Raw genomic sequence first — 19947 nt, 5'->3', positions numbered from 1 at the left:
ATAAACTAGGGAGTGCATGTTAGTGATTATATAATGGGCTCTAAGTCTATGATGTTCTTTGTCCCAAATCAAAGCCACTTTCAACTAATATTTGACTTTTCTTATACTCTTATACTCTTGCAATAGGGTTTTGTGAGGTGTATTAAGTTCTAGCTCTCTTTGGTGGTTTTTCTCAGTATTTGGAGTTTAATGAAGTGATTATTGGGATACAGACAGTAACGTTTCTAATTGATGCAATTGGTATAAGAGTTGCGGTCACAAGTTTGACTCCAAGTGGACAATTGTTAATTGACTCCAAGTGGACAATTGTTAAGGAGAGAGTGTCGCAGGTTGCACAATTGTCCCGTGGCGGAGGCCAGGTAGGCCGAGTCACAATACAAGTGTGAGATTCCTAGGAAGACAATGTTGAGGTGGAAATTGTTGCCTTTGTCTCGTGGCATAGGCCAAATGGTTGAATCATAATCGAATGTGGCACTTGGGCTTTTAAGCTCTTAAGTAAAAAGAGTTGCACCTTGAATAATGACTATAGTTTTTTATCTAGTGGTAAGCGTTTGCTCCTAACAAGTGGTATTCGAGTTATGGTTTGGTAGGCTTTTTTCTCAGTATGCTTTGTTGTAGCGTAGTCTGATATTTCACATCAGAAAAAATTAGTTTCTTGTTGTTAGAGAATCATCCTTGGTTGTTGAAATTGCAATGAAAAATTTGATGGAAGGATCATTGTCAGCATCATGAAATTTGATAGAAGGATCCTTTACTGCCGCTCAACGCTTCACCAAATCACAACATATGGATTTTTGTGATTCTAAGTGAACTTGAACCTGATCAACTGCTCAAATTGGTATTCCTTTCGCAGTGAAATGGTTTAAAACAATTTTAAATATGAAACTCATACCATTTTGCTCAATTACCTAGATTCTAAATTCTTTTTAGTCTCACCAACAAGAAAAAAGAAACATGAACAGATCATCCAATCATACAAATCAAATCAGTCATATTTCCTTTCCAAACCGGGAATAATATAAGAGCATGCAAAACATCAAATTCATAAATTCACACACAAAATTAAAGACTAATTTTCCTTATTTGACAAAGCAGCTCAACAAACTAAACGACTTTAAGAATACCAAAATATTTCTAACTCTACAGGATGTTCTATCCACACATATAAACATTACAAGAACGATATATAACGTTATAATCATTAACCAACAAAGACTCATATAGAAGATTAAAACCTCACATGTAAGCAGAAAAAGCCTCATATGCAACAAAACTTAAAAGAAGACCAAGAAAAACGGTTGAAACTTAACTTACACAAATGAAGAAACTAATTGATCCTTGAAGAGCTCGTCGCGAGGATCACCACTACGGTCTGAAATCTTCAATCAAACGAGTAGAGAGAAAGAACCCTTAGAGAGAAGTCAGATAAAATTCTAGAAAAATAATTTTTAGAGAGATAGTATTTTAAAATAATGAAACTTGTTTATAAAAAAATTATTTTAAAATGTATTTTACAATTTTATTTAAGTAAGCAATTAAATTACCTTATTGCATAAATTCTTGAGGTAATACGCTACATAGTTAGCTTATACCAATTTATTTGTTTTTCTTTCAATATTATCCTTTATATTTTAATACATTTTTTTATTATATTTAATTTATTTTTATCTATTGTTATCTATAATATTATGGAGACACTTAATTACTTTTTAACAATTGTTTCTTTTATTTATTTATGTAGTTTAATAAAAATAATTTAAAATTACAAATTAAATAAAAAATTATTTCATTATATGATATTATGTAAAAACAACATATAATAAATTTTGGCAAAACGAAATTCAATGTAAATATAATTTAAATTGAGAAATAAAAAATTAAAATTTTAAAAATAAATAAATATCAAAATTAAATTAATACTCAATAGATCAACATGTTTAAACGGATGATTTGCCTAAATAAAAAATATTTCGTTATAAAAAATAAATGAAAGTACTATAATTATAATTAAATAATAATATATTTTTGCTTAGAAACTAAAATTCCATGCATACAGTAAAAAAAAGTATGAATTTATATCATTTTGTATTATTTTACATTTGTCAATTTGCTTATTAATTAGTTTACCAAACTGCTTCTAATTGAATAAAGTATCTTTATTAGTTCAGAAAGTTAAGAGTTTATCAGTTGTTTGGTTATACAAATCCCTTGTTTATTATATACACACAAAATAGAGAATTTTGTTTTTGAAAACAATAAAAATAAATGAAAAAAATATCCAAATGTTAAGAATAAGGTATAATTATTTATTTTTCCTTTAGTTATTTGGTTTGGTTCATTTTGATTTCTTTATTATTTATTGGTTCAATGTAATCATCCAATTATTTAAAAAGATCAATTTGGTTCTCTCGGTTGAGTTGACGTTATCACGATATTCATACATGACATATGTCAAGTCATGAAATTTTTAATTTTATTTTTATTTTTTAATTTTTTTTGTAAAATATATAAATTGTTATGTGTCAGGTCAGGTTATATTGTGTCACGTGACATGTTATAGTCGTGTCAGGTATCAATGATATTAGTTATTTTCAATTTAGTCCTCTATTTAAATTTTTTATTTCAATATAGTCGTTCTATTTCCTCTATAATGTAAAACAATCCAAATTTATACCTTAAAATTTTATTTTATTTTTCTATCTTATTACACACAAAAATTATTACATAAATTATTTTAACCAAATAAATATATATTTATCAAAATAAATTTTAGAAAAAACATCATATAAAATTTTATTATGATAATTTTCTATTACCATATACAATATATTTAAATTATCTTATTTATTATAATCATTCATTAAAATTTTATTCTCAATTACAACTGCAAACAATCTGCAATGGTACTGGAACAGTAAAATATCTAATTTGAGAAAAAAAAATATCCTCCTAATTCACTTAGGTCAGTTGAATTTAAAGGTGGTCTATAACGATAACAAAATTTATCTAAATATGTCTCTTTTTCATTAATAATTATAAATGTACTATTATTGTATTTTTTTTATAATTTATTTTAAAGTTCTCATCATGCATTTTTATTTATTATTTATTGGGTGATACTTGAATTCTTGTACACATCTTTTCGTTTATTTATTTATTTTTAATAAAGACGTAAATAACCATGATTAAGTACTTTTAAGAGTTGATAAAAGATGAGGTGGGTAGGACCAAAGCACAGGACATGACGTGAGGTATAGATAGATATAATTGTTTAGAAAACTTGTATCGTAATAACTAAATTTTTGATAATTTTTTCTTTATAATATCATTATTTAATAAGGCTTCGAAACTTAAGAAGGAGAAATTAAGACACCTTCACTTTTTCTTCTTCCTCACATTGTCAACTGTCCAAATATCACTGTTGTGAACCTTGTCCCATTCTTATATACATATGAACATGTTCTTATGCCTGGTCATGTTTTTGGATGTGTTAGAGGGGCCTCCAAATTGATAATCAGTTTCTCCTTCTTCTTCATTCTTAAGGACTTTTTAAACAACCAAATTTATGTCGGTGCTGCTTGAGTTTCTCCTTCTTCAGTTCTTAAATTCGTAAATTCAGACACCATTAGCCACCACAGAAAGCAGGATTAGAGTGTGACGTTGTCTATAAAATATTATATGAATATTTTTAATTAGAAACACATTTTTTTTGCTATGTGAAAGTATGTAGGTCTTTTTCTTTTAAACTATAAAAGACAATGAAAGCTTAATTATCAAGATTAAATTGATACAAATAATTCTAACATCCTTCCATCTATCCTATATAGACTTTTTCAATGCACTAAAACAAACAAAACATTATGTTAAAGAGTGTGTGATGTAACAAAAATACTACTAAGTCAATGTCTAATTAAATAAAAAAAAAAGGGAATTGAAATCATTAGAAAATGATATAATTCAGTTAGGAAATATGTAGTCATTATCATTTTTAACATGGACAAGAATAATGCTTACTTAATGGTACTAGCTTTTCTCGGAACAATTTCAACTATAATATAACTAATGTTAGGTCCTTCCAAAACTTATATATCTTTGTTTACAAGACCAATGCCATTGTTACCTTAATCATGTGTTTCAAATTATACATTAGGATCAATGTAGTCTTTTATTATATATATTAAAATATTATTAAACATGTAATTAGGTTAAAAAAAATTAGTAATTCCTGAATAAAATTTTAATTATTAATTTTTGAACGACAATCACTGTGCACACGGTCTTCAAAATATATATATATATATATATATATATATATATATATATATATATATATATATATATATATATATAAATAACAGTCTTTATGAAAAGCAAAGTGATGATTAAAATGATAAAAAAAACGTGGGTGAAATTAAGTTGTAAGTTTTTAAGGAGGGGTATTAAAGCAATGAGTTAATGAGTCTTTATTCTTATTCTTATATAGTGCTCTACTTTCTCATTTCTAATTAATGTGGGACTAAGATTCACATTTGGATTTCCTTCGACGTACTCCTTTTCTATCCTTATCCTTTTATGTACCACTGTTTAATGAGATCTAAGTCCAATCACATAAGACATTGACACCATTTTCAACCCAAAATATTAAGACAATGAGTTTATGAGTCTTTATTTTTATATAATGTTCTACTTTCTCATTTTTAGTCAATATAAAACTTAGACTTACACTTAGATTCCTAACATTAAGGATCGAACAACATTTTGAAAAACATTAACACAACATCTTACTTTTTGAGAACATAGAATTTGTAATAGTTAACATCCATATATGTGAATGCCCTTTTTCTGAACCCAAGATGCATACTTTTCATGAATTTGCATACTACATGTCTTCTTAGCTGGAATTTGCATTCATTCAGCTGTGAACAGTACCTTTCGGATCTCAAACATGATCCATGTGCATATGGGGTTCCAAGACAGGTTTGCACAACCTTGCACTTTAAATTCTATTTTGTTTTTTTTTTTATCATGATACGATTCCTAATATTTGACAAAAAATAATGTCCCAATATATATTTATATTAAAATATAATTATTTTAAATCCTTTTACAGCATCATATCATTTTCATTTTTTATACGTTTAATTACAATTTTTTATATGAAGTTTAATAAGAGTTTGAATGAATGTTCAATAGAGTTAACACATGTATTATTTTAGCATCGATTGTCCCAGTCTCCATTTGTTTCGATGTAATGTTGTGCAGAGAGTTCCACTGTGGAGAGTGGGTGGTGACTAGCAGGACAGTTTGGGAAGTGAAACTTGTTTCTGTCGGAACTAAGAAAGAAACATGAACTAAATTCAGTACAACAATGATGAGTGTTTGAAACAAAACACTATTATGAGATGTGGCAGCTACCACACTAATTAATAGCTATCATTCTCCACGTAAAGTCATGAAAATATTGCTTGGGTTTTGACAGAGTATTAGATAAAACCAGTCTTCATAGTTTTACTGTCTGAACTTGATGAAGTTTGATTAATATTACAACATTAATCTCTATGAACAAAACGTGGCAGTACAAGAATGAAAACTCTATATACCGGAACATTTTGTTTACATCTGAATCAGTGTGCATTCTTCAATTGATGCTCTGAGTCTTCTCTCTGCTTGATTTTATTTAGCATGCTTAAATACTGTCACTGCAAGGCCTAATACACCTCATATTCCTTATTAATAGGTCTAGATAAAATTAACTGAAATATTCTAAATTGCCAATTAACTATACTATTTTACACTAAATTTATTGAACTATTTGAAGTAAAAACGGAACTAAACTATTGTATAATTCAATTTTAAAATACTAAATCATTTACAGTGTAATTCAGTTAAGCGCTCGAAACTGCTTTGAGTATGAATATTGTTTTGAGTGCTCCAAACCCCTCCACAAGGACCGGTCTCTCTACAATTGCTTACCTCTCACAAAATCATCGGTGATTCAAGAAAAAGACGGAGACAATATAATAATAAAAATTAATTTTATATATGATTAGGATACAATTTCTCTACAAAGATCCATCATGTATAGCGATGGATTAGGTAACTAGAAATTTAAATGTAAATTCTCATAAAAAGGTGACAAACCCACTCAACATATGTTGCATATGTTTGATAGTTCAACTTCACCATCTCATAAAGGTGACAAACCCACTCAACATATGTTGCATCTGTTTAATAGTTCAACTTCACCATCGCCGAAGATCACTAATGTTAAAGAAAAAATGAAAACACTATTTTTTTTATTCTTTAACAAAATTATTAAACAAAAAATAGTTTTTATCAACATGAATTCCTTGAAACAAAAAGAGATTTGGAACTCAAAACGATCTAGAATTTCATTTAAGATGACCAATATCTCAAAACCCAATTTCTCATCCCCTCTTCCACCCCATGAATACCTCCAAAATCTTTAAAAGTAATTTCAAGTATTATTTCCTAAGTACTTTTAAATTATAAAAGTTAGATTACTATTGCATTGTACAACCATATACAATAAAATTAGTGCAATTCAAGAGTTTCAATTCAAAATTAGCGCAATTCAGTTCAAAAATAGTATAAATTAGTTTAAAATTAGTGCAATTTGGATTAAAAAAATGGTATCATTTGGTTCAAGAATAGTGCAATTCAGTTCAAAATTAGTATAATTCAGTTCAAAAATAATACAGTTTGGTTCAAAATTAGTGTAATTCGATTCAAAAATAGTATAGTTTGGTTCAAAAATAATGCAGTTTGGTTCAAAATTAGTACAGTTCAATTCAAAGTTAGTGTAGTTCAATTCAAAAATAGTGCAATTCGAATAATAGTTCATTTCATAGCAGTTCAGTTTACTTCATATTGCAGTGCAGTTCAATTTAGTGCAGTTCAATTTTTTAGAACAGAAAATAGTTTAGTTTAGTTTATTTGAACTATTTTTCAGTTCAGTTCATGCAAACTAGTTTTCAATTCACTATAGTTTTTAACAGTGCAGTTCAATAAATTATGCACAACCCTTCATATCGTAGCACTTTCACTAGTGCAGTAAGGGCTTTTGGCCCCAGTTATTTTTGTTATTCTGCCTCGGTTTTAGACCCGAGGCATATTGGGATGAGGCCAAAAACGGGTGTCTTTTGGTCTCGGTTGCAAAGGACCGGAACCAAATCTAGAACTGAAAATCTCCAAATCTGCTATCCTGGTATACTGATTCTCGAGGGTTTAGAACCCTAAATCCAAAATGTTTTGAACTTGCTTTTGAACTCATCGCACTGCCTCTATCTGCATCCTCATACTTTGCTGCCATGGTGGAGCACGCGTCTCGGGAGGTGTTTTTTTGCAGCGGCACGCGACTTTCAGTGGTCATTCTGCAGCGGCAGCGGCAGAGGTTTTTTATGGCGGTGTCGATGATGCAGTTGCGCGCGAGTCGCAGGTGATGTTCCTTCAGCGGCGCGACTCGTGGTGGTTGTCGGATGCGCGAGACAGATCTGGTTCGCAAGATAGAGCAACAATGGTGAGGTTGATGGCGTCGCAACAGAGGCTGCTTGCGTCTTCGCTCACAGCAGTGTCGATCTCTATCATTGAAGTATGGCTCTGAACGCATAGCAGCAGCCTGGTTTTGCGTCGCTGTGGCACGCGGTGGTCTAATGTTGCGTTGGCTCCCGGTCTGGTTGCGTTTTGGGGGAGTTGCGCAGAGGAGAAAAAACAATTCACGATTTGGGTTCGCGTAGAGAAGATGAACAGTGCATGGTTCGCGAATTTGGAATCCTAAATAAGGTCTATGGCCTCGGTTCCATTAATAACCGAGGCATAAAGTCGTATAGGCCTCGGTCCTATTCCACCCGAGGCCAAAGCCTCTGCTGTCAGTGGCAATTTTGAAATTTTGGGGAACATTGATGAGTTATAGGCCTCGATTGAGTGATAACCGAAGCATATAAACCCTTATAGGCTTCGGTTGGAAAGGGACCCGAGGCAAAAAAGTTCAAAAAATTTCAAAAATACCACTGCATCCTTATAGACTTCGGTTCTGCAATAACGAGACCTATAAGGCAAGTTAAAAATACAATTCTGCACTAGTGTTTTACTATTATTATGCCTAGTGTGGCTCTATTACACCAATAATAGTATTTCACAATGTTGTTAGTTATAACTCCCTCCATTCCAAATCATTAAGGTATTCATTCCATTTTCCTCTTACATTAAGACTTTCAATAATATTTGTCTATATGTATTTTATATATAATATAATTTTATTTCTCCCTTCTAGTTTGATCAAGTGTCTTAACTATAATGAATTTTATATTTTTACATATTATTGGATTAAGGCACCAATCTTAATTTGGCAACAAGTTGTTACAATAGTGGCAATTATCTTATATAAAAACTGCTAATTAAACTGAAAAACTATCTCTTTTGGAAACTTCTTTAGATCATATTCCCATGTGATAATTTTTAGTAAGTGATGCTCTCATTTTACCAGCTCCTTTATCATGGACAAATCTCATATGAAAGTCATCCTATTCCATTTCACATATGATCTTCTTTCTCCTCCTCTATCTCCAATACATACGGTTGAATTCTTTTATGTGTTATATTGTGTTCGTGAATATGCCACATCACAAAAATAACATAATTCATTGGCTTTCCTCTCACTCGTATAAGCATGTCTTAAGCTTTTACTATTTGTTGGAAGTCTCGTACCAACTTGAGATATGGTCAATTTATAATATACAAGAAGATACAAATCTCACATTATAAATTGATTTTGTAAGGTTGAGTTAGACTTAAAATCTATTTCTTACCATTATTGACTATGGTGTCACTACTCGTACCAAAGTCAACATTAGACCTTTGTATGGATGATATAGACTTACCCTTGTGGATTAGGTTGTGTTCCAAGATTCTTTTCTACTAAGATAATCCCAAATCGAATATTATTTAAAAACGAAAAGAAAAAAGAGTTTAAATGAAATCAATTATTATAACACGCATTATTTACCAGAGTAGCAATTATCTTTTTATATAATTACTAATTGAACTGAAAACTCACATCTCTTACTACTAACAAATTAACATGAATGCTTGAATTATCTATTATTCGAATCCTTCCCCTCCATTGCAATTTCAACTCCCATTAATTTATTGTCTTGCCAGTACTTAATCTAACTTCTTTACGAATTAAAATAGCATATACTCTTGAATATTTGTTTATAAAAGATATATTGTAGCCAATTATTTTTTCACATAAAATTAGATTGATATATTGTTGAAAGCCAATTAATTATTTCACATAGAGTTAAATTATCATATTGTTGGAGAGAAACTCCATTCGAAACATTTTCTCTACTAATAATAGCAAGTTACAATCAAATTTAACCAAATAATCTTCTCCCTACAATAAACTTGTTTGTAAGTTGGAGTTATGAGCTCTAAAATGAGGGTTATTATCCTTATTAAAAAAATAACAAATGTGTTCAAAAGTGTTCACTTCTTTTCTTTTCTTCACATTCAACAACGAATTGTGATTCTTTAATCATTTTGAATATAATTGTGTTGAAAATTAAACAATAATAATATGTAGGAATGAATGGTCAAAAAAAAAAATTATATATGGCAAAAGTAAACAATGATGAAAGTGTTAATAATGTACCACTATAAATTGGTTGAAGAAATGAGCAAGTGAAGAAACAAAGAAGAGGGTTTCCAGTTTCATACCAAAAAGTGAGGGTGAAAAGTTAGGATCTCTAAATGCACAAAAATAAAATAAAATTTGATACTTTTTGGTGGGTAGTGGTCAAAAGTTACAATAATGATGGTAAGAGGCCAAAGTGAGAAGAAAAGACCAGCACAACTTGACAGTGTATGAGTATTCCACATTGGCATAGTGGACCACAAAATTATACATATTTCCTGTTCCTTTTTTCATTTAATTTTTTTATAAAATTGATTTACATGGAAATGGTACCTATTTATTTGTCCATAATGTAGTAACAATATTATATAAGGTATTAATATATATATATATATATATATATATATATATATATATATATATATATATATATATATATATATTAGCACTGGTTCAAAGATATATAGATATCTTAATAAGTTAGTATTAGTTTTGTTGGAGTTTTCAGATGAGCGGGCAGTGATGGTTGCTTTCTGAGTGGCTGCTGCAGATATGAGCTTTAACATTTAAATTTGCATGGATCTTATAATAAATAAAAATAAATATATATCCGACACTTTCCCAGAGTGACTTTTTTTTACTTACGAGACATTCGAATTGGACCAGAATAAATGCTTGACATAGACGTACCAAATGCATTCTCACCTATCATGCGATGATGATTCGATCGCTGTTATTGATGGTGTCTGTTGTTATGACATATGACAACTAGAAAAACAAAAATTATTCAACGGTGACAAAATTATATAAATTAAATTTTTTTCAAGCACGTTCTTTATTCCATAATAAGGAAGTGTTGTGAAAATAAAAATAGATAAATAAAATCCTAAATAAAATAACATTTATGTGTTGAAGGTTTTTTCTATTACAACTAATTATATTCTATTCTGAAAAAGTCTCTACTATTATTTATTTACGTACAAAGAAAGAAAAAAAGTGATCAACAAGTGTGTCAATGGACATGTATATATAATGAGTATTTAAATTGTTAGGATGGTTTTTAAAAGTCTAGATATGCAATAATATGGATGTATAATTCAGATTTATTTTTATAAGATCAACTAACTTTATATTTTTTAATTTAATTAAATTTAGATTAAATTTATTTTGTGTGAGATCAATCTAATGTATCAAACTATTAGGGTTATTAGATATGATTCTAATTTTGCTTGACTTTTGTTATGAGATAATTATATTTGACCTTTAATTCAGATTGATTATGCTTAACATTCAGTCTAAGACAACTCTATTCGACTTTTGATCCGAATTAGCTTGACTCGACTTTCAACTTGGGACAACTTGACTTGACTTTCAGTTTAGGACGATTCGGTTAGACTGTTATAGATATGTCTCAATCTTTGACTCGGGCTCACTCAACTTGGCCTTCAGCTTTGATTAACTTAGCTCAAGTTTTTAATTTGGGATAACGTGGTTTAATTTTTTGGGCTTGGTGACTTGGCCCCAAACTTCGGCCTAGACTAATTCATCTCGATCTTTGACCTACACCAACATGTCTTGGCCTTCGACCTTGGTCGACTCAACTTGATTCTTCGATTCAAACTAACTTGGTTGATTCTTTGACACGAACCGACTCAGCTCAATCTTAGGTCCATGATGACTCAACTCTACCCTTGGACTTGGGTTGATAGGCCTTGACCTTTGGTTTGAGCCGACTCATCACAACCTTCGACTTAGGCAGACCCATATGAACCTTCGGGCCAAAGCAATCCATTTTTACTTCTAACATAGGATAACTCAACCTGACCCTTTGGTCTTGGCCGTCTCAACTCGATTCTTTTTCTCAGACTGACTCAGTTTATTCCTTTTGTCTGGACAGACTCAACTCTACCTAGATCAATTTTTCTCAACCTTCATCTTGGGTCGACTTGGCTTAATCTTTGGCCTAGGTTGACTTTATTTGACCTTAGACTTAAACCAACTTTAGCTCGACTTCATCCTCAATTATCTTGGCTTGACTTAGATGCATCTTGATTTTGGATTTTCAAAATCCAACCAGTGATCCGATCTAAATCTAATCCAAAGTGAATTGAAATTAATCCAAAAATAAGAATTTTAAAGTTATAGATCTAAGAAAAGAGGATGGAGAGGCGAGTTTGACAGTAGTGGTCGCCATCGAACACATTGCCATGCGTAGTGACATGGGTTGTAGTAGTGTGTGTAGGTGCATTAGAGCTCCAATCGCCACAAATTTTGTGGCATGGTAGTCGCCTGGCTAAGACTAGGACAACCATGATGTTGTCAGTCCAGACAACGACAGGAGGACCAGACTGGGTGGTTGTAGAACAATGGTGTCGGAAAACAATGGCTAGATAAAAAACCTAAAACAATGCTCAATAAAAGAAAAATTCTTGAAAAAAAAAATAGCCTACCACCACAACCAGTAGTAGGAATCCTGATTTCCTCCAACAGAGCATTTATTAGAGTTTTCCCGTAAACCTTTAAATTTAAGGTCTAATATTGGAGTAGTAATCATTCAAAACCCTTGAAAAATGATTTCACTTCCAGATTCACACAAGCTATTTGAGATTGACACCAACATTGAATGAAGTCACAATTACCAACTTCTCAATTCGTAACCACACCATAAACTAGATGTTGCAGCAGTCACTAATTATTATTTGAAACTAGCATATAACAAAGATGAGACATTTTACTCCACTTGCCAAAGCAGGGACGATCCTTACCCCAACTTATAAAGTCGTTAAAATGGATTACAATCTGTGAGTTAATTCGGCGTACCACGAGTTTAATCCGGGTTGGGTTAAAAAAATTATAAATTTTAGTATGGGCAAAAAATGAACCCGATCCACTAAGAGTCTGGTTCACCTGGATTGAACCCATGATGAGCTGAGTTGCTCACCAACCTGCATATACAAAAAAACACATCACTCTTATACTTCCTGCACCTACCTTTTTATTTCATGCACTTCCTTAAGTTAATAAGCTACTACTTCTTCCTACACCTACATTTTAACTTCTTACACTTCTCATATTGTGAATTTATCTATTCAAGACTCTAATATTATAGTTGGATAAGCAAAAAGAGTAATTTTTAATTAGAATTATGATTTAGTTTTTGGGATGAATGGTTTATTTGTTGTCTAAAATGAGAAAAACAAATTTTTAAAATAGGTTTGGACTTTTTGAATTTTGGTTACATATTTAAATAATGTTAGACTGAAGAGAAAAAAAGTTGTATTTTTTTAATTAAATTAGCCAAAATGTTTAACCCACTAACCTGTGGTGAACCGAACTCAAATTTATTGAGCTCATTAATAAGTAAGATATGTTAAGTTGACTCATTAAATAACCAATGGTAGACCGAACCAGATTGAATCAAGTGGTCCGTATTGACAACTCTACTAATTAAACATAGATCAAAATTATGCACAAGCACATTATTAACATAGATCAAAATTACTTACAAACATATTATTGTACGTATTTTAACTATGTATAAGAGGATAAGTAACATCTCTATTGCTTAAAAAAAACTTGTTATTCTTTAATTTAATTTATTCTAAACATGTGCATACCAATTGAGATTACTAGATATCCATCCAACTTTGCTCTCTGTTTAGGAAGTGAAAAGTGAAGGAATGAAAAATAAAGAAAAATAGTGAAAAATGATTTTACTTGAATTTAGTGAAAAAATGAGGAAAAATTTGATAGAAATTGGCCCAATTTAAACGAGAAGACAAAACAACAAGTTCCATGGAACGAAGGATTTCAACTAAAATTAGGGTAAGTGCAACCCAGAACTTTTATTTCTCAGTTTTTCCATTATAATAAAGGCACCACCAAAAGCCTAACCAACACTATTTAGGTTGCATCTTTATTGAACGAAGGGTAGAAATTGTTTTCTTCAAAAGTATTCGCTCACTTTCCTTCCTTTGTCTTAGAATCCTAGTGTAGTTGAAGCAGATCCTTTATTCAACAATGCCCCTACATACTAAAAAAAAAAATACCTGTCACCACCATAATGGTTATTGCAACTTATATCCATATATTACGTATATGTTTACAACTTTAATATATATATATATAAATATATCAACGTATCGGATACGTGTCATATTTATTCATCGTAAAAAAAAAATGACTTCTAAATTATATAAAAAGAGACACTGGGAAAAACTTTATAGAGGTGCAAAAGAAAAAGTTATGGATGTGTAGGAAGAATATAACTCATCTTCATTTCAAACAAAGCCCCCAAGACATGACAATAGGCTTAATTGAACGGATGATTTAATGTAGGCTTCTCCTTCCTGCATCCCTTTTTTTTCCTTCCTTCACCTTCATAAAACTCTTATCTCCATTCTACCCCTCAATTAAATAATTTTAAAAACTCTAACTATTATTCTTTTACTTCTTCTATGAGCGCCACACCTCCCTCGTCTTCAAATCACCATTTTTTCCTTTCTTTTCTTCCATACCTTTTGGAACATCCAATTCGAAAAATATCAAGCATAAAGAGGTGTAGGGATTTGAAAAATATTAAAAATAAAGAGATGTAGGAATTTTTATTATATTTTCAATGAGGGATAGTTTAGAAAGTTCAACTTTTATGGGGTGCATCAAGAAAAACATGCAGGTAGGTGCAGGTGACCTTTAATCTAATGATAGATCCAATGCAACCCACACAACCTTTAGGCCATGTTATTTTTGATAAATAGATTTGGGAGAAAAAGAGAGAAAGAATCAGAAGGTTAGAGAACGAAGTTGGTGTTGTTTATTTTAAGAGATTTAAAAATGATTTTAGGATAAATTAGAGAGTGAAATTTATGATTAATGTAACATGTTAAGAAAAACATTTAATAGATAAAAAAGTTAGATTATAAAATTGTTCCTGATGTTAAAAATAACATAAAATGATATATAAATGACTTATAATTATTTTTATAAATTTTATTGAATGATTGAAATTATTAAAAAATTATTTATAAAGAATGAATAATATAATATATTTAGTATGAAAATAAATTTAACATTTACATATTGAATATTTAGATTGAATATTTAGATGAAAAATAATTATTTACATTGAGATTTTTTAATAGTAATTTTAAAAGTAATAAATTTTTATTATAATCATAAAATAAAAGTTATTAATTATTATTTTGCGTTATTAATTTTTATTATTTTGTTTTCATAAGCATGAATATGAGTGAAGACATTGTAAAATCAATATTGTTTTTTACTGTCACATGAACCAAAAAATAAATTATGAGAAGGATAATTTAGTAAAAACATAAACGTAACGAAGATAATTTAGTAAAATTGACTACATTACACTCTAATCTCACCGTACACATATACAGAAGGATGACATTTGGAAGGAATTCCACCATCACGTTCCATCTCCTTCAAAGGAATACAAAAGTTACCTCCTATTTCTCGTTTCCTAATCCTTATAAACAATAAATCTGAAAAAAAATGCAATGTTAAATTCTTAGTTTTTTCATTGTAACAAAGACACTTTTGGCCCAAACAAACTATTTAGGGTTACAACATTATTGAATAAAGCTGAGAATTTTCACTTACAAATTTTAACTTTCATTCCTTTCTTTGCCTTGGCATCTTGTGTAGTTGTAATAAACCTAAAAATGTTAGTAAATATCTTATAAATAATTTGATTAATGTGTTAGAATAAAAAAAATGTTAATTTGATCATTTAAAAAATTACCAAAGACATAGTCGACACGTGCTATGATAGCTTCCTCTCTTTTTTTTCCTCATTGCGTCAATTTAGAAAGAGGCACACCTCCTTACACCCTTTTTCTTTCCTTTTATCATTACAAACAAAACATCGAGAAACTAGATTTTAACTCTAAATATTAAGAGACTAGATTTATAAATCTTTCTCTCTATTTATATTTATATTTATATTTTTACTCAATGTACAACTCCGATAGTTGCAAACTTAGCTCTTTTGTGATCTTTACAGAAATCTTTAGACAGATAAAACCAATCGTATCATGTAATCTAAGAGGTGGTTCTAGTAATTTTTACTTAAAAATTAAATAAAATAACAAGCCACTATTGCAAACAGAAAAAGAAAGCAGAAGAAAATTGATTTCAAGCTCACAGGTAAATGACATGAATTAAATAGACCATTTTAGTATTTGGATTAACCAACATAATATGCATATAAGCAACAGTGCTAATCAGAATCCGTGCCCCTAGCTTGACAAGCCTGACATATCAGTTTCAGGTAAATCAAACAGTTACAGTATCTACCTAAAGGCCTTATTCATATGATAAAACAGAGCAGGAAATTGAAGTATGAACAAATGAGAATGCTAGTTCCATTAGCCTTTCCAGTTGTCTTTCCTCTTCCTTATCTCTCCCAAAGCTTCAACAGGTGATTTGCAGCCCACTTTCTCCTGCACATGTTCACAGTTTACCAAAAGCTTCAGGTTCAACTTTTGTAAGTCACTGTATTTTTTATCCAAGAAAAAAATAAAAAAACTGCACAAATAACAGCTCCTGTTCTAACTAAATATGTTACAATTTTAGTTTGATTGTAGAAAGCATCAATAAACTCCTGAAAGTTTTTCTGATCAGCAGGGAATAATATATTTTGGTTCACACTTTGAAGAGAGGGTGGAGAGGTGTCAAACCTGGATCTCAGGTAGATCAACCCTCATAAAGGGATTGGTCTCCAACTCATCCTCAATGGTTGAGGGAATTGTTGCTTGACCAGCTTGTCTCTGATTCTGAGCCCAGGTTAATTTCTGTTGTGTCCTCAAATTGTCAGGCTCAACTGTGAGAGCAAATTGCAAGTTCTTCACTGAGTACTGGAGAAAAAAAACTTCACACTCTTACTAGTGATTAATATATATGTGGAAAAAGCGTATAAGAAATAAGCCATTAAGAAGAATTTAGGCTTTTATATGTTAAAAGTAAAACAATCTAAATTTTCCCCCTCCTCACCTTATGCCTCACAGTTCCATATTTTACTTAATGTAAGTCATAAGTTTTGCAAGATAAACAGAAGTGCACGACAAATCCAAACAAAGGAGTTCTTATGAACAGTCACTACAGAATATCTAAAGTAAGTCACTAATTCCAAATCATAACTTTACATCTGAGTTGCTGAATATTATACATTTAAAAACCAATATATTTTATTTTTCAGAAAAAAACATACAATTGTGTTCTAAAGAATGAAGGATTTATTGATTTACTTGCTCAAGGGTTACTGTGGCAGAGTGCTAGCTCTTAATCCCAAATATGATTTATCAATCTAGACACTTCAATTGACAAACACAGACTGTAGCATAATAAAAAGTTAGGAAACAGTATTCATGAATACCTAATCTTTAGCATAAAATTTGTTACAATAAGTGATAATCAATTCATTTCAACTTCTTATTCCATTATACTTATATCAAGTTGACTAACAAATGCCGCAGGAATTGGAGTGCATTTCCCATAATACACAGTTTTTACATAATATTAACTGCGTGAACTGGATCAAGAAGATTAGTCTGGATTGTTTACAACTTTTTAAATGCTTGCATTATCCCACAACCCCTTTCTCCATTAATCAAATTAGAAGTATTTACCAGATAAAATCATGAGTAAACTAACTGTTTAAGAAGTGTTTTTAGATCAATTCCGTTCATCATTTAAATTATAAGAAGATATATCATTATTGACACTACCTATATAGATAAACAAAATTGATACTCTCCAAATAATTTTTTTCAGTATGGATGGTGACTTCAGTATGATTTACCTCATGGCCACAGTATACTCGAGTTGTCTTTGGTAATGAACCTAGTGTTACACTGAGAGACTGATACATCTGTTCAGCAGTTCCCTCAAAAAATTTCCCACAACCAGCAATAAACTGTAAACCGGCAATAAGACAGAAATGTAGAGATTTGAAAGAAGAGCCTCTTCAAAGTTCAAATACATGAAAGTTTTAGAAGAGAGAACCAAATACAAGTCACATACCTTGACTTCAAGCACTTGCGACGGCCTTAAGAACAAGTTTATTACATGTTTTCCAAAATAACAACATTTTTTCTGATATGAAAAAGATTGATCAGTCATCTTACCAATGTATCTCCAGTAAAAACAGCCGGATGCTCATCTGCTTTGCCAGTAACATAGTAACTTATGTGGCCTTTTGTGTGACTGAGCAAATTACAAACATAGCCTAGGTTAACAAGAGGGTAAATATGACTAGAAAAAGGGAGAATCATCACTACAGCAAACATCAAGAAATACCAAAAGAATGACAAATATCAAAAACTGATAAATGACAATGCAGCAATAAAGAATTAACAATAAAATATAATGAGAAGGCCAATAAGGCATGGCAATGCCTTCTTGGTATATTTTCACCCAATTTGGCACATCATTTGTTTAATCATCAGATAAGCAGGACTATAGCCCTCTAACAGAGGATGTGAATAATTGGCAAAAGTTCAGCATGCATTACAAAACTGATTCTTCTATGCAGACTTTTCTGGCTAGAGATATACATTACGAGAAGTTATAGCTGTGGGTGTCAAAGACTACAGTATTCACCCTGACCAACTAACAGTTCTTGGTATTCAAACACTATACTTGGGACTAACAACTACTAAACAAGTTTATGACTTGTTCAAATTCAAACCTGTTTCAGTTAAGTCAGAACGTTTTGGATACAAACGTTGTGAGTGCTTTTGAGACTTTCTCCAAGAATAAACTTCATATTTCCGGTAGGAAAGTTCTCCAAAGCACTTCTAAGTTATGTTCCACCAGACTAATTTCATTTCACTCGAAAAAGTTAAAATTGGTATCTATAATGAAATAAGAGAACACTTTCAAAAGTTAGATTATACATAAACTAACTTCAATTTGTTAGAGAAGCTTAAATCATTTCACCTTTTTACTTTCTTCTCTGATAAACTCATCCAAACATGACCCAACAGTTACTACGATTCCAATCCATACTCTATAGTGTAGTGCACTGATGGAAACACTTGAAAAGTTGAGTTAGCAATAACATAACACAACACAGCGTAGCATACCAAGGTGTATGAAGGGCCAAAATATTGACGTCAGCTCCAAGAGAGACCTTATCACCGTTTTCAACCTTGTCGGTGCAACCCTTCACGTTATCGATGGAACCACCATAGACCTTGATTCCAGGCACCAGTTGTTTTATCTTCTCGTTTCCACCAGCATGATCCCTGTCACACAATAATAAACGGTGAAACAAAACATCACAGGGAACATTTCAGATAAAGAGAAAAACATCATAGTACACCATACCAGTGATGGTGGGTGGTGAGGACGAGTTTGAGAGTGACACCATGCGAGTTGGCAGCCTCGAGAATCTTCTCCGGCTCGACGGGGTCCACCGCCGCGGCTTCCTTCGTGCTCTCATCCACGATCCTGCACCACTCAGATTGGTTCAGCAAAATCTAAGAGACAAAGCCAAATGAATGGATGAATGTTAGATTAGATTCACACAGATAAGAATAATTGTCTTCGAGACATGGTATGTGTTGGATTTTCATCTTTCCCTTTCCGATTCAAACACTCTTCGCAAATTCGATTCCTTTATCGAGTATCTAGCGGTTATAAATGACTGAAATTTTCATTTCCATAATTCAATTTTATTGCTTTTGACTCTACTTAGAACGATTGTGTTAAAGATACCACGTGAACCTTCTTGAATCCCTTGCTAAAAACGATATTTATTTATTTTATTAAAATAAAATTTATGTTTAATATCCCAAACATTGTATTCATGAAAAATGTTTCCAAAAATGTTTTACAGAAAATTTTAAAACTCGAGAAATATTCTAAAGTAAAGTTTAGAAAAATAGCACCATTTCAATCTCTCCTTCTCTCCTCCATGTCTAATTTTTAAAATATATTTTTTATTTTATTTCCAATCTTTTCACTTTTATACTTTAATTATTCGGTAGGAAGAAAACTTTGTTGGAAGAGATAACGATTATTTGTATAATTAAAAGTTTTATGTTTTGCATGATTCCTAAGGTTGTATTATTGGCAAAAAAGGAAAGATAGAATTATAGTTCATTTGTATTAAAGAATAACGATTTGCGTGGAAGATTATAGAGACCGTAATGAGATAAAGAATAAAAGCAGAAAATTAGAACAACAAACAAATTTATGGATGAAAGAAAAAGTCTGTATCAACAAATATTTGTGATTGATATTATTATTAGATATTTGTA

At 30.9% G+C, this 19947-nt stretch overlaps 1 protein-coding gene across 1 annotated transcript; it reads right to left on the bottom strand.

Annotated features, from left to right (window-relative positions):
* Nucleotides 1-15811: 15811 nt before the first annotated feature.
* Nucleotides 15812-19434, bottom strand: LOC114195399 (hydroxyacylglutathione hydrolase cytoplasmic-like). The gene is made up of 7 exons (XM_028085854.1): nucleotides 19214-19434; nucleotides 19013-19135; nucleotides 18769-18930; nucleotides 17809-17887; nucleotides 17484-17597; nucleotides 16363-16539; nucleotides 15812-16125 (listed from the first exon to the last, which is right to left on the bottom strand). Exons 1-7 carry the CDS (start codon nucleotides 19258-19260, stop codon nucleotides 16051-16053), a joined length of 777 nt encoding a protein of 258 aa, XP_027941655.1. The 5' UTR covers nucleotides 19261-19434; the 3' UTR covers nucleotides 15812-16050.
* Nucleotides 19435-19947: the final 513 nt, after the last annotated feature.

Source organism: Vigna unguiculata, chromosome 8, assembly GCF_004118075.2.
Source record: "Vigna unguiculata cultivar IT97K-499-35 chromosome 8, ASM411807v1, whole genome shotgun sequence".
Lineage (NCBI taxonomy): Eukaryota > Viridiplantae > Streptophyta > Magnoliopsida > Fabales > Fabaceae > Vigna > Vigna unguiculata.
This window is presented reverse-complemented; position numbering and strand designations above follow the sequence as displayed.